General features: G+C 40.4%; 1 protein-coding gene across 1 annotated transcript in view; it reads right to left on the reverse strand.

The window, feature by feature from the left end:
- Veph1 (ventricular zone expressed PH domain containing 1) overlaps positions 1-25,484 on the reverse strand; it is a 222,517-nt gene that overhangs the window by 41,117 nt on the left and 155,916 nt on the right. Inside the window, 1 exon segment of the mRNA XM_037206642.1 lies at positions 23,406-23,540. Coding sequence (XP_037062537.1) covers positions 23,406-23,540 — 135 coding nt within the window.

The raw sequence follows: 25,484 nt of genomic DNA on the forward strand, positions 1-25,484 counted from the left end.
GACACCCTGTATCCAAACAACAACAACAACAATAATAATATGGAGGGTTATGGAAGAAGACACTTGATAGTGGCTTGCCCTTATGTGTAAGCATGGGTGAATGTACCCTCTACATGCACAAACATGTATGTACACATACGTGTGTGTGTGTGTGTGTGTGTGTGTGTGTGCACATAGCTCTCCTCATAGTGCTGTGCCCACCAGCCATATTTCTAACCATTCCCTTGGTAATGGGTACCAAGGGGTATATAACCTTTGTACTCACATGAAACATAATATCCTCCCCTGTCTTTTTGTGGTATGAAAAGGGATGGTTAGGGGACAGTCTCTCCAGAATCGAATTCCTGGGTCATAAGGTGTTCATGTAGAGAAGATTCGTGTGTGTTTATGTTTTGTGTGTATGTTTCTACAGAATTAGGGCTTTCTGAGAAATTTTTAGTCAATGGTAGGACCTAACTTTACGGCTGACTAGAAAGTGAGATACCATCTAGGGAGATTTATTTTCTTAGAAGTGTTTATGATTCAGTGTGGGGATGAGACCAAAGATCATGGAGAAATCCACGTCTATTTGGGTGTCCAGTAGAGAATTTGGTCTCATCTTTCCCCAGGAGAGTATTCCAACGGGCAAAAGTAGAAATGCAGGCCTCTTTCCAAGGAGCATAAATTCTTTCTTCCCTCCTTTCAGAAGGTGAGAAGGAGGCTGCTGTCCCTCCCTACATGAGTGACCAGATTCGTCTGTTCAGGGTTCTTTGCCTGTAGTGCAGACCCAATAATGTGTTAGATGACATCTGGTTCTCATTGTGTTGCCTCAGTGCTAACAACAGAAGTCAAAGGGAACTGGCAAGGCTATTTGCTTTCAGAAAATAATAATCTGCTCAACCCCAGAAACTTGGTTTCATGAGATATTAAACACTTTGCATCATGCATATCTTTAATGTCACTGGGTTCTGCCAAAGTGCTTTCCAGAATGACCTTCATGTTCACATTTCCACCAGCTGAACACCAGGGGTTCTTTTCCACTTCACATGGGGAAACCTTTCTAGGCTCAGAGTTCTCTGGGAATTAGAACGTAAGTTTCTTCTTGTGTCTGAATAGGCTTTTGTGGACCGTCAATGCATGGGGTTTGACTGTGTGAGGTGCTTGCAACAGTCTGCGATGACTTCTTAAGTGGTTGCTTCTTAAAAAGCAGTCACACTTACTTCTCTAGAGAACAGTTTGTTCTCCTCCGTGACTGCCTCTTGATGGTGAGAAGTGTTCCCGGTTCTGGGAACCAGAGCATCCGTTTTTAGGTGCCAATCATTTTAATATGCCAATGCATGTCAACGTTTGAGCAACATCTAGATTTAAGAATTATTTTGTCACTGTAGTGACTGCTTGAAGTGGTAAAAAAAGGAGATGAAACTGATTCTAGTGTGCGGGAGAGATGGGCGAGCAGTAAAGAGCACTTGCTGCTGCTCTTCCAGAGGACCAGGTCTGGCCTCCTGGGCTACTGGCGTTTGTCATTCTCTTCCGGCCTCCACGGAGACCCGCACACATGTGGCATGCTTTCACACACACACACACACACACACACACACACACACACACACACACACACACACACAGAGAGAGAGAGAGAGAGAGAGAGAGAGAGAGAGAGAGAACTTAAAAACAAAACAAAACCCCACTTGATTTCAGTGCTGATAGCACCCCTACAAACGTGGGGAACACTCCTAAAACCTCCCAGGCTTTCTGCAAGATACGTGTCAAACACAACCCCACAAGTGGCACAGTACATGAAGGGCAAGGATTCTCTGCATGTCCAAGGAAAGCCCTGTCATGACGGAGCAGAGTGGCTGCGGTGGGCAAGCTGAGTCTATTCCCACGAGAAGAGGAAAACCACAGAGAGGCGTGTGCAGAGGCCTGTGTGTGTCGAGCTCAAGTGCAGGTCGGAGAGACACTGGCTATCCTGAGGCAGGAGCATTCTGAATGGGGAGGCAAAAAGAAGAGAAAGGGCCATGTTTTCCTTAGACAGAAGGCATTGCATCCATGCTGCTGGAATTTTAAATGTCTTCATTCAGTCATTCAACAGACGAAGCTCAGCGTTAAGCACAGGTGAAGTAACAGTGATTGAGGTGGATATCATCAGCGGGGTAGCTACTCTGTGTGTGAGAAATGGATACAGCGAACTGTGGTCTATTTGCACAATGGGAGTGCATATGGATGCTAAAATGAGGTGATCTATATTCATAAACATACTTGAAACTTTATTATTATTATTATTACTATTACTATTATGTGCGCATGATGCATGTGCATATTTATCGAATGACACAGGGGTTACATCACATAGGGCTTTTGGGGGTGCACACAATGTGCTACAGTATAGAGGGCAGACTTGGAGCACGAGGATCAGAGTTCATGCTCCTGCCATTCACTAGCATTCTGGGGGAAACATCCTCACTTCCTCTAGGCTTCCAGTATGCCACTGGAAATTGCAAAATACTGCGACCCCCGAACTTCAGGGAGGAGCTGTTACAGCCGTCATGGGTAATTACACTACTTCGAAAACTGTAGAGAAATAACAAAAGTAGTGAAAATGATATCTAAAAATGAAGCTAAGCCTCTTTTCACATACATAAAATATAATGCTTTGGATCTTTGAGCTAACTAAGTATATGTAAATTTTTCCAAAATAAATGACTCGTATCAGAAACACTGATGTTATGCGCCCGAGAAACATACTGAATTTTCTAAAAGCAAGACATGCTTATCTGCCTGTTTTTGTTAGTTGGTTGTCAAATCTGGGAACAGTGGATGTAATTAATGGGATGCCAACGTAGAAGGATGTGAGGCAACATGAATGTTTCAGGGGGCCGCAATGACATGCCCATGCTTGATGGGGCCGTAATGAGGCAGACAAAACAGAAACGCACACCGAGAGACACATCGGTAATGATGTCATGAGATGCATAAATGGATGAGTGTAATGATAAAGGCACGGGGGCATGATGTGGTTTGTAAACGGGAGCTTTAAATGGGGAGGGTGGGGGTGGCAGCGCATGATGAGAAGCGGAGGGAGAGAACGGAGGGGCGGTGCTGTGTGTGAATGGAGGAGCTAATCACATGCGCACGACGAGGAGGAGGTAATGAGATAAAAATGGGAAGGGATAATGAAGTTCACAGATGGAGGGGTGTAATGAGCTGTGCGGAAAGGGAGGGATGACAACAAGCATGAAAGGAAGAGTTTAATACCAAGAAGAAAGGAGTGGGCACAGAGAGGCGCGGGGACTGGGAGGGGGTGCAGAGGAAAGGGACGCCGCTGACGGATGGAGATAACAAGATGAGCCAATTAGCACTCTAATGAGGTACCGACATGAAAGGGTGCAGTGGGGTGTGTCCATTTAGGGGATAATTAGACACCCGCATAGGATGGCAGTGAAGGACTCGGGCTCTGATGGGACACAGATCTAAGGCAGTGAAAACTGAAGGGAAAAAAATCCAGAAGAGGCCACAAAGGTATTGAAATCAGAAAGAGACAACAAAGCAGGAGGTTTAAAGACAGCCTTCAAGGTCTGTGACGAGTTGGGCTTACCACTGCTGTGTTCAGGGCCCCGCTCTGCGCCAGGCACTCTGCTACGTTATGTTTAAGAGACTCTGTGGCCTCCTACGTCCTAAGAAGCCCGTGAGGGAAGGGTTCATTTCTAGATTGGAAAAAAAAAAAAAAAGGAGCTGCAGTTTGGGGAAACCAAATCTGCCCAGCACATTAACAGATGGGTGGTGGATATGGAAGTCCCATCAGAGGGGTTACTATAGCCTTTGCCTCCATGTTGGTGTTTTGGGAGAACTCATGGCCTATAATTATTAGGATCACCTGGTATCTTGGCTGCTTTTCTATCACTGTGGTAAGACATCACGACCTAGGCGACTTATAAAAAGAAAACATTTCATTGGGTGCTCACGGTTGCAGAGGGGGAGAGTCCATGACCATCATGGCAGGCAAGCATGGCCATAGGCAGGCAGGGCACTGGGATGGTAGCTGAGAACTCACATCCTTAGCTGAAAGTAGGAGGCAGAGAGCTAATTGGAAATAGCTTGGGCTTTTGAAACCTCAAAGCCCACCCCCCCAGTGACACACCTCCTTCAACAAAGCCACACCCACAATCCTTCTCAAGCATTTCCACCAACTGGGGACATAGAAACCTATGGGGCCATCTCATTCAAACCACCTCACTGGCAGAGCTGTGGTGATACAAGTCCACCCCAGCAAGAGCGCCAGTTGCAAAATTTGCAGAAGCTCCAGGAACTAGTAATAGCTGGTGTTTTGTTGGTTTGTTTTTTCCTTCTGTTTTTTAGAGACAGAATCTCCTGTATCTCAGGCTGGTCTTGAACTTCTAATGTTCAAGGATGACCTTGAACTTCTGATCCCCCTGTTGCCATCTCCAGAGTGCTGGGGTTACAGGAGAACATCATTGTGCCTGCTGCTTTATGTGGTACCGGGGATTGAAGCAGGGTCTCTTGCATGCTAGGCAGGCACTCTACCAATGGAGCTTCAGCTCTAGCCTCAACCTGGCATTTGAAGTAGCTCCCTAAGCATGGGAAGTACTCAGGGAAATCAGCACTGGTGGGTGTGCTGACCTAATGCTGTCCTCGGTTCCAGGGAAGGGATAGCTATGTGAGCATGAGACACTTGAGTTCACTACAGTGAGCACTGTTTTCACAGGAGTCAACAGATTCTATTGTGGAGGCCCACAAAGGTTTCCTAGTGAGATCTGAACTTGCTTTACCCAACAGAGCTGCATTAGAGTATTGCTTGACCACATGCGTGGCTACCAGGTATTTGGAAAGGTCTGCACTTGGATGTATGGCATGCTTTGATCTAGCAAGGGGAGGTCTTTTGCCCTGCCCCTTGGAATTCCTTTAAAAAGCCCTTTAAAAGAGACAGAAGGGGCTGGTGGATAAGGATCCAGGCCCTCCCGAGGCTATCCTGTGTTTCAATCTGTCTCACTCCCCTCTATATTTCTATCTAAATCTCTTATCCCTCACTCCTCGAGTACTCTGGGCAAAAAAGATGGGGGCAGGACCTCCACAATCTATATGAGGCATCAGGTGATTCCATGGATTGTCATTCAGCATGCATGTTTTTCTTTCTTGAAAACAGGTCCTCTTCCTTTTAGATTGATACTCAATAGAAACAGCATTTTTACATTGAATATAAAAATCAAAATGTACAGAAAATAATTAGATTCTGAAAAGTATTTATTTCCTGAATTCAAATAAAACAGAGATCACTCCATGTTCATATAATTGCTCAGGGGAAGGATGATATATTCTTAGAACCACACGTTTGCCAATTCACAGGCAACTCAGGAGTCTAACATTAAAAACAAATATCACTGACTGGCTGTTCTCTTTCCTCACGTGTCTGTCATGAAGAGATATAGATTATTCTCAACTTTCAGGGACAAACTAGAATTTATAGTTTGAAGTGAATGTTAAACCTGAATGACTATTCACATTTAGAGGCACAAGGTCTCAAAAAAAAAAAAAAAAAATCAAATCCTTTGGGCCTTTCCTCAAAAACTTCTCATGAGTATCTTAGAATTGTTTTCAGAGTATTTTTTTATCATAGAATAAGAGACTATAAAAAACAAGTTTCATTGCTTTCATGAGACCTTGTTTTATTTTTTTGTATGTGCACAAGTGTGGGTATATGAGTGTATATGCATTTTGTGTGTGTGTGTGTGTGTGTGTGTGTGTGTGTGTGTGTGCATTTTGTGTGTGTGCGTGCATGCGCGCTCGCATATTCCATGGGAGCAGGTGAAGTTCAGAGGACAATCTGGGGTATTGTTTCTCAGGTGCCATCTACCTTTACTGGAGACAAGATCTCTAACCAGCCCAGAATTTGCCAAGTATATGAGACGGTTGGCCAGGGAGTCAGGAGGATCCATTTGCCTCTGCCTTCCCAATGCTGAGATCATGAGTCTATGCAACCATGCCTAGTTTTTAAAAATATGGGTGCTGAGAATTGAACTCAGGTTCAAGCACTTTTCCAATTAAACTATCTTCCCATGACTGCAGTTTAGTTTTTACTGAGACATATTCAAATTGAGCCGTTTCCTTTTATAATGCATCCTGGCACAGATAAAATTTGGGTTATCTGGGAAAATAAAACTCATTCCCAAATAGTGAAACTTTTGTTATGATTAAGAATATAGAGCCGTAGTGGGTGTGGGGAATGCAGACATGAATTGGAGGACCTCGATCCCACAGGTTATGAGAGGCATAGAGACATTAAAATGAAGTGATTCTGCAGTATGTTGATAAGGTTATACATGCCAGTAAAGAAGCCAAGGCACAGGACAATCAAAGAGCAGGTAAGTAAATGGTCGGGACAGGAGTCAAGCTCTGGTGCTATATTTTTAGTCACCACACTATGATATTGCTTAAAAACAGGTTAGTGCCAGTGTTTGCAAGAACTTATGTGCTCCCCATGAGAGCAGTGGGGGGATCCCCTCTGCTCTCATAAAGTAGAGAAACCTTATGCTCGCACTGATCACTTCGAAAGCAGCGTAAACCTCCATTGGATTAGAAGAGACATTTCAGAGGGACTGCATTCCTCAGTTCCCCTAGGAATAGAGTTATTTTGCTAAGTATTTGTGAAAGTTAAAAAAAAAAAATCCCTTGAATGATGCAGAACATCTGGCTGCTTGTGAAGGAATGTTCACTACAGTAGTAAAATCAACATGCTTCATTATCAGTCTGGCTTGAGAAACACGGAGGAAATATGATATGATGATAGACCTGACTATCAGCTAACTGAGAAAACACTTCTATGCTAACTTAAAAATAATTTAAAGCAAATGCACAGGATAAGTAAGGTACATGTGGACAGTGGATAGAGAGAGATGATAGTTATTTTCTTAGACTAGTGTAAGTAAGGATAATGATTTTCTAAGGGAATCGAGTATTCAAAAACAAGGATGGCAAAACAACAGATCAGTGTTTAACAATTAAAGAAATCTGGTTTTGGATGGTGAATAAACTGTCGTTTAGTTAGGTCCATTGTGGCTACAAAATCATATGTAATCACTTAGCATAACAGGTCATGGGGCCAGAATTGTTGAAATAGGGGCCCTGAAGGATAGCTGTTAAGGTAAAAGAATGAATTCTTCTGAAGGTAGGGATAGTGTTTAGGGAGGCAAGATTTAGAATCTGGTTGGACTTCCAAACTCAGTGGTCCCAAGGCATCCATAACAGGCATGCGTGTAGAAATGCCTAAGGGCTGCATCTTTCCTTTCAAGGACCCCTCACCTTCAAACCTCTCTTCCTATGTCAATCATGCCAATTGCAGAGGAATGAGTATTTGGCTATGGTTGTGAAAATTTATTGATGCTATATGCACCACGGTAAACCCTATCCTGTGTTAAGTTACAGTTCTTTTATTATAACTTTGCAGTGTGAGCCTATTCTCAGAGTGTGGTGAGAACACATATGGTAAGTTAGCTTCATCTACCCTGACTCCCCAAAACTTATCTTTGCTAACCTTGACCAGTTGTGAAAATGCTTCTGTGGTTGCTTCCAAAGTCAATTGCAGAGTATTTGCTGAGTCTGGGAGGAGAAGCAAAGGACTCTTGTGAAGAGAGACGTAACACAAATCAGCTATCTTCTCAGAAAATAATGTATCCCCACCCTGGATCTGAAGACTGCATATGCATTTCCAAAACTGGTTTACAGGTAAGAAAATACCTTTCAGTGTTTTGAAACTTAAGTTTCAGTAATTTGAACTTTCAGTTTTTGGCTGTGTCTTTACCCTTGATCATCTCAAAAATACATCTCTCTTAGCTTGAGATGAACTGCACCTCAGCACCCAACTGTCTGATCACAGCTGGACAAACTGTTACCTCAGATCCAAATAGTTGCTCTTCAGTGCCCAGCAGCCCCACTGCATTCTTCTGGGATTTTCTACTGTGGCTGAGTGATAGTTTATCACACACATATGCACACATGTGCCCACACACTCATTTTTTCATTCTCTCTTCTAGTTCTGATGAACCAGTCTGCCTCATGGCTTAAAAGCCATCTTAGAGTAAAGACAAGCTAGGCTCATTCCTGTTTATGATTAAATCTCTTTCTCAAGGATGGGGTATCCTCTACCTGTTACCTTAACAACAAATGATTCTGTATTGTCTATTCCAGGAAACAACAACCATGCCTTTGTTTCAAATAACCATCTTGTAACCCCACCATTTTTTTTAAAAGGGTTTTATGAATACCTGCTGTTATGACTACCTTGTTATGACCACCTTGCAATCCAGTCTTTGTTTCAGAAGGTCATCATGACTAACTTGTTATGCTTATGTTCTGCTCCTGTAACTCTGCTTTGCCTGTCAAATTCTCCATTTGAAAGCCCCCTACCCCTGAGCTATAAAAATGTTGTCTTCTTCACACCCCATTGCTGATCTCTTGAACCCCAACTTAGGTGGACGCAGCCCATGTACATGAATAGAAAAAGCTTGCTCTAATTAGTTGCTTGCTTTAATTAACTTGGCTGTGATGATTTGGGTCAGTGGTCTTTCTCCTCCCATCTTTGGGATCAACAGTTCCTGGCTGCAGCCCTCACTTTGCTTATTCCTTAATCACTGGATGAGCTCCTTGGCAGCTTCTTCACTGACTTATTCACACCCCTCTTTGTGATCCCAAGAACTGGATATTGTGAATAATGCGGCAGCACACACGTGGTAGACATCTCTATGTAGGCTGACACCATTTCCTTTGGTTACATACCCAGACACAGGATAGTAGAATCCTCTGAAAAATCTAGCTTTAGTTTCTAAAGGAGCTTTCATATTGCTTTCCCGCATGCAGCTGCACCAATCTGCATTCCCACCAACAGTGTGTAGGAGTCCCATTTTCTCCATATTCTATCCAGAGTTTGTTAATTTTCATCTTTGAACCCAGGTAAGGAGATATCTCCTTGTAGTTTTTATTTACATTTCTCTGATGGAATTTAAAAGACGTTGAACATTTTCACTTTTTAAATTTTTTCTTATCTCTACATTTTTCTTTTCTGGGCTGGTAGGACAGCTCAATGGGTAGAGGAACTTCCCACCAAGCCTTATAACCTGAGTTCAATCCTTGGGATCCACATGGTAGAAGAGAAAAACAACACGACCTCCTCATATGCCTCCTGACATATGCTCTCCCCTCCAAAAGAATGTGATACAAATGAAAAAATACTTCAAGTATGTTTTATAATAAAAGAACACTATGTGAAAATACAAACATGCATGCACACACATGTGTGTGAAGGTGTGCTCACAATTCTGTTTTTGTTGTGGTTTGTTTGTTTCAAATGGGACATTTGACAAATTTGGAGGAGAACACTCTAATATACCAAGGTTTCCCTCCTCCCCACTTCCTCATTGTTTGGGTTTTTCCTTTCAAGGCCTTTGCAAATCATTCTCTTAGTCAGGGAAGCTTACCCGAAATCTGCTCAGTAGACAGTAGTTTGTACATTTTGTCTAAAGGTGAGTTTCTCTTGTGGCCAAAGAAAAGTATTAAGGCATGTTGGCACACACCTATAATCTCAGCCCAAGGGATATGGAAGCAGGAGCCTTAGAAATTCAAGGACAGCTTCAGCTAAATAAGTTCAAAATTAGCCTGAGCTACATGGAATCCTATCTCAAAGAAAACAAACAACAAAGAAGTATATAAAACCTTAAGTTCTATTGCTTTATATAGGTCAACATTAAAATTTACTTTAAAAAATCTGCTAACATAGGTGAAGTCTATTATAAAATAATTTTATAAAGAGGAAGGAAGATCAATTGATTTATTGAAGAAATGATGGCCTCCATGGAGCATTTAAAAAATGCTGTTAATAATTCCATCCATGCATCTGCTGTCCATCCCTTTGAGGGGAGCAGAGCTCTGATTATCAGAGGACCAGACAGCTGGGGGATTGCTGACAGGCCAGAATTTGAGAGAGACGGCATCTTTATTGATGCACATGACCCAGTTCCCAAAGCATGGGGAAATCCCATATGCCATGGAAATGAGGTCTCCAAGACTGTGCCTGTCATGGAAACAAAAATAGTTAAATGACATTTGCTGCTGAGATAAAATTTCTAAAAAATGTGTCCTAGCTGATTACCATTTAGAGATTTGTTTTCAGTCCACAATCGTTTTAAACACACCTGACAGTTCCCAGGGCAACTGGTCAGAGAGTTGAAGCATAAATAAAAGTGAAGCTTCAATTCTGGGTGGAACAAAATGAGACCTTCGGATGCTCCCAAAGGCTTAGACGTAGTGTTTCAAATTATGGTGTTAATGTGCTTGAACAGATAAATGCACAAGTAAGTAAATAGTGAGCTTATGCACAGGTAGGTATATGGTGAGCTCATGCACAGGTAGGTAAATAGTGAGCTTATGCACAGGATGCAACATTCAGAGCCTTCTGTGAAACTGCAGTGTGTGTTGGTAAGGCAAACTAAAGAGGGTTGTGGAAAGTAGGCCTCCAGGGAAGGCAGTGTGAGCCAGTGTCAGAAGCAGGCAGGCTAAGGTGCTGAATCTCCCTTTCAGATCAACTAGGTGGGAAGCCTAGACGCAGAGCAGGGGCTTGAGTCCATGAGTGAGGAACCAGGCTAAACGGGAGGGTGTCATTAACAGCAGAGGCAAAGTTAAAGAGATTTTCTAAAAAGGTGTAACTAAGAGTCTATTGGAAGAAGCCATGAAAAGGTGTTCCGTTAGTGACTAAGTGACTAAGGGGTGAACCACACGGGGAGGGGGGTGTTGGGTGTGACTAGGAATTGGGACAAAGGGCTGGAGAGAACAGGGTTCAAAAGTTTATTCAGGTGCAAATATTTGACATGCTTTGGTCAGGGAGGGAGCTATTTGGAAGGACAATGGGCTAAAATGCAGAGTTGGGAGACTCAGTGGTTAAGAGAACTCTGCATTTCCAGAGGTCCAGTATTTGATTTTCAGTACCTTTGTAAGCCCTGTAATAACTCCAGCTGCAGGGGATCCAGTGCCCTCTTCTGGCTTCCACAGGAACCCTCTCACATAGAGCATGCATACATACAGACACATGCTAAAAATACATTCTAAACAAATAAAGTCAGAGTTTAATAAGAAAAGGGGAAGAACGCTGTAGTAGTAAAAATGCCTTTAAGTTCACAGGGTCAGTTAAAACTGCTTTTTGTTCTGTTCTGCTGTATACCAATGAGTGTGTGAGTGTGTGAAGGTATTGTGTGTGTGTCTTTAAATAAAAGTTAAAAAATAATGCAATTTTTTTATGAGCACATGTTGAGTAGTCATGGGGAAGGTTTCTCCATTAAGCAGAGTTAACATGTATACATTTCCTTGTATGTGTGTGTGAGTGTGCACAGGTGTATGTATATACATGCATATATAGAGATGCTGTTTAGATTTTATCAATTTGATACAAGCTAGAGTCATCTGGAAGAAGAGATCTCAACTGAGAAAAAGCTCCATCAAATTGGCCTGTCTGCAAGTTTGCGGGGCATTTTCTTGTGGCATTTAATGTGGGAGGCTGAGCCCACTGAGGTAGTGCCTTCCCTGGCAGGCGGTCTGCGCTGTTTTTGCTATTTATTTATTTGAAGAAAGATTTGAAGTTTGGCGTGTGGGTGGAGGGGATCTGAGAGGTGCTGGGGGAAGGAAAAGAATATGATCACAACATAGTGTATGAAATTTTCAAACAATAAAAATATTTTTAAAAGAAAACTAAACAAGCGAAGGAAGGAAGGAAGGAAGGAAGGAAGGAAGGAAGGAAGAAGGAAGGAAGGAAGGAAGGAAGGAAGGAAGGAAGGAAGGAAGGAAGAAGGAAGAAACAAGCTAAGCAAGCCTTAGAGAGCAAGCCAGTAACAGCAAGCAGCAGCACTCTTCTATGGCCTCTGCTTCGTTCCGCTGTCAGGTTTCTGCCTGAGTACCTGCCTCGCTTCCCTCGTGGTGCACTGTATTGGACACGTAAGCCGAACTAACCTTTCCGACCAAGTGCTTCCGCCTGTTCTTTATCACAGTAAGAGGAAGCAAACTGGAAAGAACTCCACCTTTCCCTTGAGCCAGCTCTCTCATTGCTGGAACATACAAGAAGCCAGCTAGCTGGCAGCAGCCTCAGGACCGTTGTCTTGCTCCAGTTTTCATCCTGGAGTACACATGTGCTGCTTTGTCGCTTTTATGTGTTCTTGAATCAACTCAGGTCCTCACTTGTGAAGCAATGCTTTAGAGTACTTGATTCCTGTTTTTTAACAGTAAGCTCTGTAAGTAATCTTGAACTTAAATACACTTAACGATACTGTTTCATACATTATGTTTATAATAGCTGTACTTCTTATGTTTCTGTTGTGAGCTAGCTTTAATGCCCAGTCATCTCTCACCGTTTACTTTCTTAACATACTTTATGTGGTAATATTTTAGTATTGTCTTCACATTTAACGAGTTCAAGTTTTCCATTTTTTTTTGTATTCTTATGTTCTATTAATTTATTTTTTTTTAGATAGAGTTTTATTTAAGATATTAACTGTTCCTATGTTTGTACATAATATTTTTATTTATTATTATGATCGCTTTTTTATTTTTTTTATCTTTATTTTGTGTTCCTCTACTCCTTGACAGATTAAATTTATTAGTTTAATAAAATTAAGAACAGAAAAACATGTGCAAAGAATAATGTAATGAATGACTACGAGCTTCTCAGCTAAATGGGAAAAATGGTATTTTTTTCTAGATTATTTAAATAAAAACTTACAGCGCTGTTTGTTGTGGTCCATGCCTGTGATTCCAGCAGAGGCAAAGAGATAAGGAGTTCGGGGCCAGGGTAGACTGCTTAGTGACTTTAGAGAGACTCCACCTCAAAAATCACAATATATAAGTAAAATAAGATAAAATCTCAGGTGAATTTGAGATCTCCTTAACTCCTCTCACCAGCAAGACTCTCCTGCTTTTCTCAGTCTTGTTTACCCAAAAGCAACCCCATCCATCAAAGCTGTACCCTGATTCTGAAGTGTATTTTTATAGCAAGCTAAGACTGCTTGATGCATTTTAAAAATTTATGCAAGCTATCACAGGGCTTATGTAAGTTTTGCAATTTCCTCATTGAAATCTTATATTCCAAAAATTGATCTTGTTATTTCATATGCTCCTTTTGTTGTTAAGCCCAGTTCTGCGACCATGCTTTTCTTCAGTCTTTTGTTGGAGGTTTGTGCTGCTCCTGAAGGTGTTGATACAAACAACACTGGAGTTCACATCTCTGCATGTGTTTCCTGTTGCAGGTGTGTGAATGCTTTGCCTAGACGTGGAAGCACATGGTATTAGCACACATGAATAATAAGTCACCAGCTACTGCCAGATCACTTTGGAGGGGTGGTGCGGGGAGCTGTTCTGGCCTAGACCCCGGGCCTTGTGTGTGCTAGGCAAGTGTTCTGCCACTGAGATGTATCTCCTAGGGTTGCTTTTTAATTTTGAGTCAAGATATTGCTCATTTGACAAGGTAGGCCTAGAACTCACTCTGTGGTGCATGCTGGCCTTGAACTGGTGATCTTCCTGGTTTGGCCTCCCAAGAAACTGTGATAGTCCTGTGATACCAGATCTGGCTCAAGTTGCCTTTTAAAGAAGGCTGTAACTGAGAAAATAGCCTTACGCCTTGTTTAGGACAGAATATTTTTGTATTATAATACAAAACTTCCTTATGCTTAAGTATTTTTTTTTCCTGATAAACTTAACTGTGATTAAGACTTTTGGAAAGACTATTCCTCATTCACTCTGACTGTCAAACTAATGATTACATAGATTTTTCTTAAGTACTTTTAATTAAGTCTACCTGCTTTGATATTAATAGTATATGAAATCTCCATTTTTTCCTATTATTGTCAATTTGGGCATCTTGGTATTATCACAAGATTTTATTTTTGTCAATCTGGCTATTATAAAATTGCACAACATTAAAAACATTTAAATCAGTCACTTCAGTGACATTGTGTCTGAACATCTTGTCCTCCATGATTTGGTCACTTGAAATTCATTATAAGTATTTCAAATACTTTCTCCAGCTTGTGTAACAAAGTCTTTAACTTTGTTACAGTGTATTTAACTAGACAGAAATTAAACTTTTTAGGTAGTTAAATTTATTCATATTTTCTCTATGAGTTTTGCTCATTTGTGCCCTAAATTTTTTCTTGTCCTGAAGTTTTCAGATGACTTTTGGTATTTTCTTCTAATTAGTGTAAAATTTTACTAATTATATTTAGGTCTTCAATTTCTCTCCACAGTGTTTGAGATGGACCTAATTCTACCTTTTGAACCTAGTAAAGACACAAATCATCATGCTATTTTATAAATATTTAACTTTGTTCTAGATGACCTGAACTCTTTCTTCTGTTACCTGTGGAATTCAAGACTGGCTATGGACTCTGTTCTTTATTTCTTTTTGCTTTGAGATAGAGTTTTGGAATGTAGTCCTGTGTGATTTAAAACACTCTGATGATTCTCCTGCCTCAGCCTCTCAAGTCAAGTGCTAGGATTACAATGGTGTACCACCATGTCTGGCTCAGACTCTAATCTTGTTTTTGGTGGTGGTGGTGATGGTGGTGGTGGTGGTGGTGGTGGTAGTGGTGGTGGAGGTGGTGGTGGTGGTGGTGAGGTTGAGACAGGGTTTCTCTGTGTAGCCCTGGCTGTCCTGGAACTATCTCTGTAGAAGGGGCTGGACTTGAACTCAGAGATCCGGTTGCCTCTGCTTCCTGAGTGTTGGGATTAAAGGCATGCACCACTTTGCTAGGTTTCTGATTCTACTTTTTATTGTTGATTTACTTCTGAAGCAATAAGAGCAAGCATGGAGGGGTTAGGAATTTAGCTCAGTGGTAGAGCGCTGGCCTAGCAAGCGCAAGGCCCTGGGTTCAGTCCTCAGCTCCAGAAAACAACAACAACAACAACAACAAAGAACTAGCATAGGTTAGAATAAGCTTTCTTTTCAGAATAGAAAAATTTCCTCCTTACTTTTATTTCTTACAATTCTTCTGTTCATTTACAATTTAGGATCAGCATGAAGAGGCTGGGCCTGGTGGCATAGGCCTGCTACCCTAGATACTCAGGATGCTCAAGTAAAGAGATCTTGTGAGTTCAAGGTCATCCTGGACCAATTTAGTGAGACACTATCTCAAAATAGAAAGTGGAAAGAAGGCTGACCGCACGTAGTTCAGTGTTAGAGGATTTACCTAGCATGCACCAGGCCTTTGCTCAGTCCTCTGTTCCAGATGAACCCAAACAAAAACAAACTAGCAGCAATAACAGAATCAGAGTGGAGAAATTCTATTGCTGATATGATCAGGAATAGCACTGTATTCATATTTTCATATGGAAAAATGTTCGTTGTGATAATGACTTCCTATTCATATGAATGATGTATCTTTTCAGTGTTGTGGAATATTAGTTGAAGATGTGTTACGTTTGTTTATGCTGTGGAACATTTGTTTAATGATGCAAAGATGTGTTGCATTCTTTTACGTTGTCGCAGTTGTTTAACTCTGTGAAGTTGTGTTACTTTGCCTGTCTAAAACACCTGATGGTCTAATAAAGAACTGGATGGCCAATGGTGAGGAAAGAGAAAGGATAGGTGGGGCTGGCAGGCAGAGAGAATAAATAGGAGGAGAAATTTGGGAAGAGAGATCAGGGAGAAAAGGAGAGGAGGACATTAGGGGCGAGTCGCCCAGCTACACAGCAAGCCATGGAGTAAGAAGTAAAGAAGGTATATAGAATAGAGAAAGACAAAAACCCAGAGGCAAAAGGATATTTTTAAAAAAATTTTTCTTGAGACAGGGTTTCTCTGTGGTTTCGGAGCCTGTCTGGAACTCACTCTGTAGCCCAGGCTGGCCTTACACTCACAGACCCCTGTCACTGCCTCCTGAGTGCTGGGATTAAAGGTGTGCACCACCGCCACTGCCATGCAGCAAAAGGAAATTTTAAGTGAAGAAAAGCTGGCTAGAAATAAGCCAAGCTAAGGCCAGGCATTTATAAATAAGAATACGTCTCAGTGTGTGATTATTTGGGAGCTGGGTAGCAGGTCCCCCAAAGAGTCAAAAGAGAAAAGAGAGAGAGAGAAAAAAAACAAAAACAAACAAACAAACAAACAAAAAACCCCAACATTTCAGCAATTCAGGTCTTCCAGTAAGGCGTTTGTTAATGTAAAAAAAAAATTGTTCATTAAAGAATTCTTTTCTATTGTGGTTTGAATGTTAAGTGTACTCCATGGACTCATGGGTTTGAATACTTGGCCTTTGGCTGAAAGTGCTGTCTGGGAGGGTTGTTAAACTCTTAGGAGGTGGAGCCTTGGTGGAAGAAGTGGATCACTGCTTGTGGGCTTTGAGGTTTTAAATCCCAATCCCAGCCCCACTTTCTGTGGGCTGTCTGTATCCTGATTGAATCTGCAGTGTGCCAGCTGGTGGCCTGCTCATACCATGAGGTCTTCCCTGAGCTGATGGAGTGTAGCCCTTGAAACTGCAAGCCAGAGAGACCCTTCCTCCTTTCAACTGCTTCTTGTCAGGTATTTTAGCCCAGAGATAAGAGAAGTAACAAACATGGTACCTTTTTTTATTAAATGATTATCTTTACGTTCCTTATAGATTTATTTTTGTCATAAATGATATTTTTATAGCATTTTCATGTCTAGGTGATTCTTGATCTTACATCAGGTAACTTCTTGTTCCTCATTATAAGTTCTAAAAATTAAATGGTTTTGTATTTTCTGCACACGTGACCTCTTGGTCCATAATTTCTCTCTGTGTGTCACCACCCCCTCTTTCTATGGTTTCCTCTGTGTCAGCTCCTAGCGCTCTGAGTTCTCACGTCTTCCTATTAGATAGGAGCTCTGGTAGAAGCATAAATGCTGAGCGCGATCGTGGATATACTGCCGGAACATAGTGCATGAATACAGCGGTGTGAGGAGATTTCTGAGACCTAATGAGAAAACTCCAAATAAAGACAGAGTCTTGCGATCCCTGTTTGCCTGTAAACCGGTTGTTCTTGGAATGCAGTTCTGTGCCCCTCCCAGGTATCACAGACAGGAGTGAGCTTACTTCAGATTGTTTGTTACAGCTGGCTGTTGTTATTTATTCACATGCCTCTGTGAAAAAAAAACATGCTTTCGCCATGTGGGGCTTGTCCCTGTGATTGTACACTTTACTCAGGTGACTTCTTAAGGCTCAGAATGTAAACTGCTGTTCTGAGTAAAGCTGGCTATTGCATGAGACTTTAGTCTGCCTCATTTTTAGGCCCCACTCTCCCTGGTTCACACCACCAGCTAGAGCAGCAAACAATATACCACTGAGTTTTCATTACAGCACGTGCTCTCACATTTTTCTGTATGTTTAAGTTAGTGCTAAGGAGTTGATATTTATTTCTCTTTCTTGCAAGTTTTAAAGAAAATATTTAACTTCCTTTACATATTTTCCCCTTAATATACTGTGTGTACATATTCCTCATAGTTTTTGGACTAAACACTTTGTTCTATTTGACTGTGTGTTATTTCTTTTTTTGAAGAAGTAGGGTGATTTAATCATTACACTTTTTTGTTATATTTTGATATTTAGGTTGCAGCTATTTCACTTTTTTTAACCTTAGAAACTTAAACTAGTATTTTAAAAACTACGTGTGTGTGTGTGCACGCACACGCACACAGATATATGTGTGCGCTGGCACATATGTGGAGGTCAGAGGACAACTTCTGAGAGTCAGTTCTCTTCTTCTACCATGAGTTCCTAGTATCAGACTCAGGGCATGAGATTTACAGTCAGCGCTTTTACCCATTGCTTGTTGGTCCCTTTTGACAATATTTTATCCTTACTTCAAAATCTCAGAAATCACCCCACTAGAATTTAAATTGGAAATCAGTTAACACATGAATTAACTCAGGAATCATTGACATCCTTTTACTACTTATGACTCCCATCCAGGAACTGACCCATCACACATTCATTCAAGCCCTGTTTCAAGTCCTGGTTCTGTGTCTCTGAGGAAATTCATTTTTCCCTACATAATTAATTACTGTAAAATAGGAATGCTAATGCATTTATGTCATGATGCTGGAATTGGGGGCTGAGAATCCAACTCAGTGCTACTTACTTACCTATCTGCATGAAATTCTCTGGTCCAACACCTAGTTAAAAACAACACTGGACAGTGATTGACACATCCTAAATACTCAGTATAAGATTAATATTATTGTTATTAGTACTATTTACTTCAATAGGGTTCTTTTCCCCCTACTTTCCTTTTTACCTTTTCACATTTTTTTTCTTTTGTTTTGTAAGAAAAAACAAAGGAGCACAGACTGGTGTTGAACTTGCAATGTAGGGTCTCTTACCTTCCCAAGTACTGGGAGCATGAGCATCTGCCACCAACTGACTGTAAAAGGATTCTTTATCTCTACACTATATTAGTGTACTGTTGATTTTAACTCCTTATTTGTAAGACTCTACTTGTTATTTCTATCTGGTGTTCTACTTGTTCAGTAGGTCATGTTACTTTTCATGGCTACAGTGAGCCAGGCAGGCTCTTTAGATACCTGGGTCATATGAACTGACAGACAAAATCCATGCTTTTATATTGATGCTTTCAAACAAGACTAAATATTAAATGACAGTGTATATTCTGGTTTTAATTGAAAATGAAATAAAAACATTTCTAATATTTCATCACTAATGATTAATTTCTTTTGTTAGACAAATATGTATAATTCTAAAATAGTTCTATTTCTAGTTAGTAATGTTGCTCATTCATTTTGTTCAGTCAACACATATCATTGAATGACATTATATGTTTATGATTCTTTGGGGGCAAAGTGTACTTCTTGTGTAAGACATATCTCATTAGGGAGACAGACTGTGGTGGTTTGAATAAAAGGGGTCTCAAGGGCACACATGTTTGAATGCTTGGACCCCAGTTGGTGGAACTGTTTAGGAAGGATTAGGAGGTATGATCTTGTTGGAGAAGGTGTGTCACTGGGGTGGGCTTTGAGGTTTCAAAAGCCTACACCATTCCCAGTGCTCTATCTCTGCTTCCTACTTGAAGATAAGAGTGGAAGTGCTCAGCTACTGCTCCAGCACCATGCCTGTCTGCCTGCCTGATGCTGTGCTCTCTGCCATGATGGTCAGGGACTCTTACCTTCTAGAACTGTAAGCCCTCATAAACTCTCTCTTTCATAAGTTGCCTTGGTCATGGTCTAGCATAACTAAGACACAGACAATAACATTTGATACAAAATATGTGGTTAATAAAAGTTTGGATCTCATTCAAATTTTTTGTGCCATGAATATCTAGTGATGATATTTTTTTCACTTGAACCAGTGAAAATATGCATCATACAAATAATACTAACTTTTTTCTCATAGTTTTGTAACTTTGAAGTATAGCATTATATAAAGATGTCACACTTCAATTCTTCTGTGAGATTGGTAAGAATTTGTAAATGATAAATGCATTGAATTTTATGCTGAAAATTCTTGGAAATCTGGAGAATGCTCTCTGATAATGTTGGTCTGATTAAATTATAAAATTATAAGAGATTATCCTTGAAATTAATCTTTCTATCTCTACTCTGAATTTTTCTCAGTGCATCTAAGGCAGATTTGAATTGTGTTGTATAGGGGGAGAGTGACAGGAACAGGAATAGGGGTAGAATAAGAGGGAGGAGGGATGCAAGAGGAAAGAGGAAGGGAGGAGGGAAAGAGGAGGGAGAGAGAGGCAGCAGTGGGGGCTGTGGGGGACACAAAAGGAAACTGGGGTACAGAGACAAAGGCCCCAGTGAGTGGCAAAGGCAGGTTTTAACCCCAGGTCATGCTATTCAGTCCTGTGTATAGAGGAAGAAAGGTAAGGAATGCTGCTCTAACCAGTATGAAATTTCAGTGCTCGACAGAACAAAATGTTGGTCCTTCTCATGCAACACAAGTGATGGGATCAGCTGTCTTCTGTTCAGAGCTCAGAATCCCAGGCTGTTTCCACCTTCTGTCAACCTAGTATCAGTAATTGCTTCTAGTCACCAGGGTAGGAGAAGGGAGAAAACACAGACACTCACATTTAAAAGTCTAGGACTGGGGTGACACAGAACTCTTCTTATGTTTCATGGGCTGGGATAAGCCTCCAGGCCAAGCCATGCTTCAAGAATGTGATGCTCGCCTGTGTCCAGACGAGAGAAGAACCAGATGCATTGGTGACAGCCCTGTTGTCACCTTGGTATGCAGTCTAGCTCCAGTTCTGCTACTGACTTTCAACAGGTCCCCTTGTTTCCAATTGTAACATTTGGACAAGACAGTATCTGTTTGCTCAACGGACACTTATTGTTTGGGTCAAGTACCGTATGACCACGGAAATAAAATGGTAAATTTGAGGAAATCTCTGCCCTCAGATATTTGCTATTGTCTCAGCTTCAGGTAAGTGGGAGGATAACATGTGTAAGCCATCATACATGGTCTTAATTTCATGAATCTTGGTGACAGACCTCAGTTCTAAAATTCCAAGTTTCTATTTAAAAATACTACAGAGTCATATTCTAGATCCTCAAGCATTCTCTCAGATGTGTCTTCTTTTGAGCACCTGTTTCTCTTGAGAGCCTGAATTCTCTAGACTGGAGTGAAAGTTCAGAAGCAGAGAGACAAATGCCATCACTTCCATACCACTGTGCATACACACGTGTATGTGTGTGTGTGTGTGTGTGTGTGTGTGTGTGTTTGTGTGTGTGTGCGCACATGTGGTGTTTGTGTATATTCTGGAACATACTATGGAAATAAAGAAGTTCCTGCACAAGTCTCAGCTATTTTGAACTTAATATGGAGAATGGTAGCAAGGAGGTATGATTGAGAAATTTTGGGACAGACAACTTTGCCACACCATGTACATCCCAGACACCAGCGTTTTTCTTCTCTCATGAATAAACCAAATTATGAAACTTAGAACATTTCCAAAAATTGGCTTTACAGTTAACTTTTCCCTGGAGGGATATTTATTGGCATGAAGCAAGAATATGAATAACAGTAACAGCAAGTACAAAACTGATTGCCAAGTAATTTTTTAATCTCTTAGAACTTGAAGTAGGTGCCAAGTTTTAATTTTCTTGTCGTCTCCAGTTAAAATAGCTAATGCTTAAAAAATTTGTAAGAATTGGATGCATTGTCCTTAAGCATAATATAACAGTTGAAAATTTGAGTGAAATATGCAAAGAATTTCATTTACTTTCTGCTGACGTGGTTGTGGGATTTCCTTTTTCTCTCAACACCAAGCGTCATATTCTTAAACCAACGCCAAAAGACAGGGGAACAGAAGTTGACTGTTCCTCTGTTTTCTTCAGGCATCCTGTTGGCTATCCCTCATGTAAGAGATATTTTCACAATGTAACAGGTTTGGATTGATTTGCCGCTTGTTTGTACTTCCTTACTGTGTACACCTGTGCGTGCACATGCATTGTGTGTGTGTGTGCACATGCTAGTGCATGGACATGCAGGGTACAGAGGGCATTGATGTCTTTCTCTCTTGCTTTCTGTCTCATTCCTAAGACAGGGTTCCTCACTAAAGCAGAAGCTCACTGTTTGTGTGAGGCTGGCTACCTGCAGCCTCTGAGAATCTGCTTCCTGTCTCTGCCCCCAGGTCCCTGGGGTCCATGCACATGAAGCCATGCCTTTTAGAAAATGTGATGCTGGGGCTTTGAACTCAGGCCTTCTTGCTTGTAGAGCAAAAGTCCTTACCCAAGGAGACATCTCCCAAGTTCTTGTTTGACTTTACTTTAAATTGACATGCTTATTTCCTTTCTCAAAAGCAGAACCAGTGGAGGGAGAGAAGGGGAAGGTTGGCCAGATGGTACCAAGTTATAGCTAGACAAGAGACAGACATTGTGCAGTAGAGTGACTATAGATAGTTGACAGTGTATATACATTTCAAAGAGCTATAATAACAGATTTTGATTTTTTTTCACAAAATACTAAATGTTTGACATTGAGATATTTATCCTAATTTGAATATTATACATGTATTTAAGTATTCCAAAATACTCCATGAAAATGTACAATTTAAAAAAAATCAGTAAAATGAGGTTAGAGACAATGGTCAAATATATCAAAAACTCTGGATTTCCCACTTGGCATCCAACACTCATCACTGGGAATTCTTAAGAGTAAAACCAATAATCAGAGTCCTTGGTCTAGACATGGCTTATTGTGGGAAGGCAGCAATGGTCAGAGAAGTTTTCAGTAGCCATCTATATTTCCCACATCATCATCTCTTGAGTGACCCAGTCTACAGAAATGATACCAAGTGCTACCTTGTGACTCCCAAATCCATACCTCCTGTCATACCTTCCTCTGTGACAACCATTTCAACCACCAAAATGCACAAACATGGCACCTTCCTATCTTCATCTGCTGGTGTTAACAAAATATGCTGGGCTGAGACACTTGTAGAATTTATTTCTTTTATTTTATTTTTTATTTTAATTTTAATTTTTATTTTTTGAGACAGTGTTTCTCAGTGTAGTTTTGTGCCTTTCCTGGAACTCCTTCTGTAGTCCAGGCTGGCCTCGAACTCACAGAGATCCGCCTGCCTCTGCCTCCCGAGTGCTGGGATTAAAGGCGTGTGCCACCACCGCCCAGCATAGAATTTATTTCTTACAGTCCCAGAAGTCAGGCTATCTAAGACCAAGGTCCTGGAAAGTGTGATGTGTGGTAAGAGCTTGTCTGCTCCTGGTGGGGGAAGAGCTTGGTCTGCTCCCAATGCATTTACAAGGGTTTTGCCCCATGATTTAATTCCTCAACACACACCTCTTTATTCTATCACACAGCACATTAAATAGGGTTAATGACATTGGGGGATTCGAAAGTGTCCATATTATGTCAAATCATGGCACCTTCATCAACCCCAAAGTAGTCCAGCCTTCCAAGTATGGTTCCTGTCTTTGGTCAGGCTTACAGTAAGCATTCCCTGCTCCACACAGCCCCATGACTTTTCTCACAGGAAACTCTGAGCTCACCAGAGTCCCTGTACCACACCTGCCCTTTATCCAAAAGCCAGGTCTATTCTGCCCTGTGATATATTTTCTGGTACAGCTGCCTGCTAAGGAGGTTTCAGTCTACCATGAAGGTGATACTATTGCTATCACGAGGGTGATTGCTATTATTGACTCAGGGCCTGACTATATAGCCCAGCTTGACCTTGAACTTGTAATCCTTCTGCTTTGGCTTCCTGAGTGCTAGGATTACAGGTAGGTACAATAAGATCAAATTCCAAAGGTAATTGTTTAATAACTATTTTCTGATAATAACAGAAGGGAAACAAAGAAGGGAAAATGGAACTGTTAAGAACAAATGCAAACCATTTGAACACAATATTGACTCTTGGTTTAAAATACCACATGTGAGGAGAAAAGCATTTACCTTCTGCTGTGGAAATGTGGACTCTGTCATGGCATCTTCAAAGCTGTGGGTCCCACTGGCCTGCGTCTTCTCCCACAAGGCTTTGAGGAATTGCACAGACCCACTCTGAATGGACAGGGGCTCAGGAAACAGACTCTGTATGGGCATAAGGATGGAGACATCACATTACCTCTTGGCCCAATGATACAATCTGACAGGTTCCAAGGTACTATGCTTTGGATGTTAATATGATATAACTTTTAGTGATACACCAGAAATCTATACTGAAGAGCAAACATATGATTTAGTTCACACTTCTGAGTTTCTAATAAAAAATTTAAATTAATATTTATATTCTTGCATATATATGTACCTAAAGCTTGTAATATAATACTATCTTAATGATTTCCCAATAACATTATCTAGTTGGAAAGTGATAAATATAAATATTCATATTGAATTTATCAAAGATCTGAGAATGAAGGCATAAAATTAAAACCGGAATTTAAAAGAGTCTATTCAAGTACAAAGTAAATTATGAAGAATAGAGATCAAATAATAATTAAAGAGTTCATTATATAATTGTGCAATATGACCATTCTGAGTGAGTGTGGGACAAATAAAACATTCTTCATCCTAAAATGTGAAATGGGTGACTATTCTTAAAGCTTTAACGTTGTGTTATCAATGAGACATTACATAAAAAAAAATCAACATTTAAGTAGAATTCAGTACAGCCAATGAGAATGAGCTTTTCAATGGGCATGTTAAATGTATGCTTACATATTTACTAATCTATGATGTGACTGGTAATACTTGATATATTGGAAGGTTCCATTTACAGATGTGAGAAGCCAAGTCAATTTAAGAGAAGAATTTTGTAAAAATATATAGAACACCAATAAGTGACATAAATAACATTTATTCACATTAACAATACATCAAAGAATTTGTATTGAGAGTGGTAAGAATAAAACAAGTAAAGAGAAAGTTAAAAAAAAAAAAAAAAAAAAAAAAAAAAAAAAAAAAAAAAAAAAAAAAAAAAAAATACAAAATGTTATTTGTTATTGTGAGGTAGATAAAGTAATGAGACTGGCTTATAAGTTATATTTTCATGACAATGACTGAGACCTTCTAGATAGTCTGTGTATACAACCTTCTACTTAGTGAGTGAGAAATACTAAATATTTCTCTAGGAAAATCTCATGATTATCATCATAATGAGTGACTGTCCTCTTGTGCTGACTGTGAAAAGTGGAGAATTGTGGACCCCAAGTTAGTGACTGACAGATTTTTTTTTAATTAACTTTAAAAAAATGTATATTAACTTTTTTGGGAATGATTTATTTTTATTTTATGTGCATTGGTGTTTTGCTTGAATGTATGTCTGTATGGGGGTGTTGGATCCCCTAGAACTGGAGTTACAGACAGTTGTGAGCTGCTGTGTGGGTGCTGGGAATTGAACCTGGGTCCTCTGGGGGAGCAGCCAGTGCTCTTAACTGCTGAGCCATCTCTCTAGCCCAAATGACAGATTTTAAAAGTTTATGAGCCAGCAACTGACTGAAATTTACTTGGTGCACACACCCTGGATTTTCTGATTATTTTCGGAGTCATTATAGTACATGACGTTTTGTTTCAAGAAGAGCAGGGCTCTATTTAATGAATCATTAATCCAAAGAGGAACAGGATCTAAGTCTGAGAACTCCAGGAATGTGGGAAGTTGACATGACAAGGAGAGTCGGCCAAGTAGACAAGACCAGTGATGGCTTTGTACTCACTAAATAAGTGAAAGTTTGTTGTGGCTTTGCCCCAAGCCAGGATTTACCCAGATTGCATAAATCATAGATACGAACAAAAAGAAAGCACTACAATAAGATAAACTCAAAGAAAACATTACAAAGATATACTTTCTGGGGATTTCCTTAAAGAGGAAGAGAAAGAATCAGATTATCAATAAAACAAAATGGAAAGAATGAAAAAAAAAAAAGTTTTCTTGGTGTGTTTTCAGAAAGTTAAGAACAAAGACCAACATGGAGCCAAATACAAAAATCACTGATGAAAACTATTTGAAAAAATATGAGTAGAGGAAAATTAATATTA

This window comes from Peromyscus leucopus, chromosome 6 (assembly GCF_004664715.2).
Source record: "Peromyscus leucopus breed LL Stock chromosome 6, UCI_PerLeu_2.1, whole genome shotgun sequence".
NCBI lineage: Eukaryota > Metazoa > Chordata > Mammalia > Rodentia > Cricetidae > Peromyscus > Peromyscus leucopus.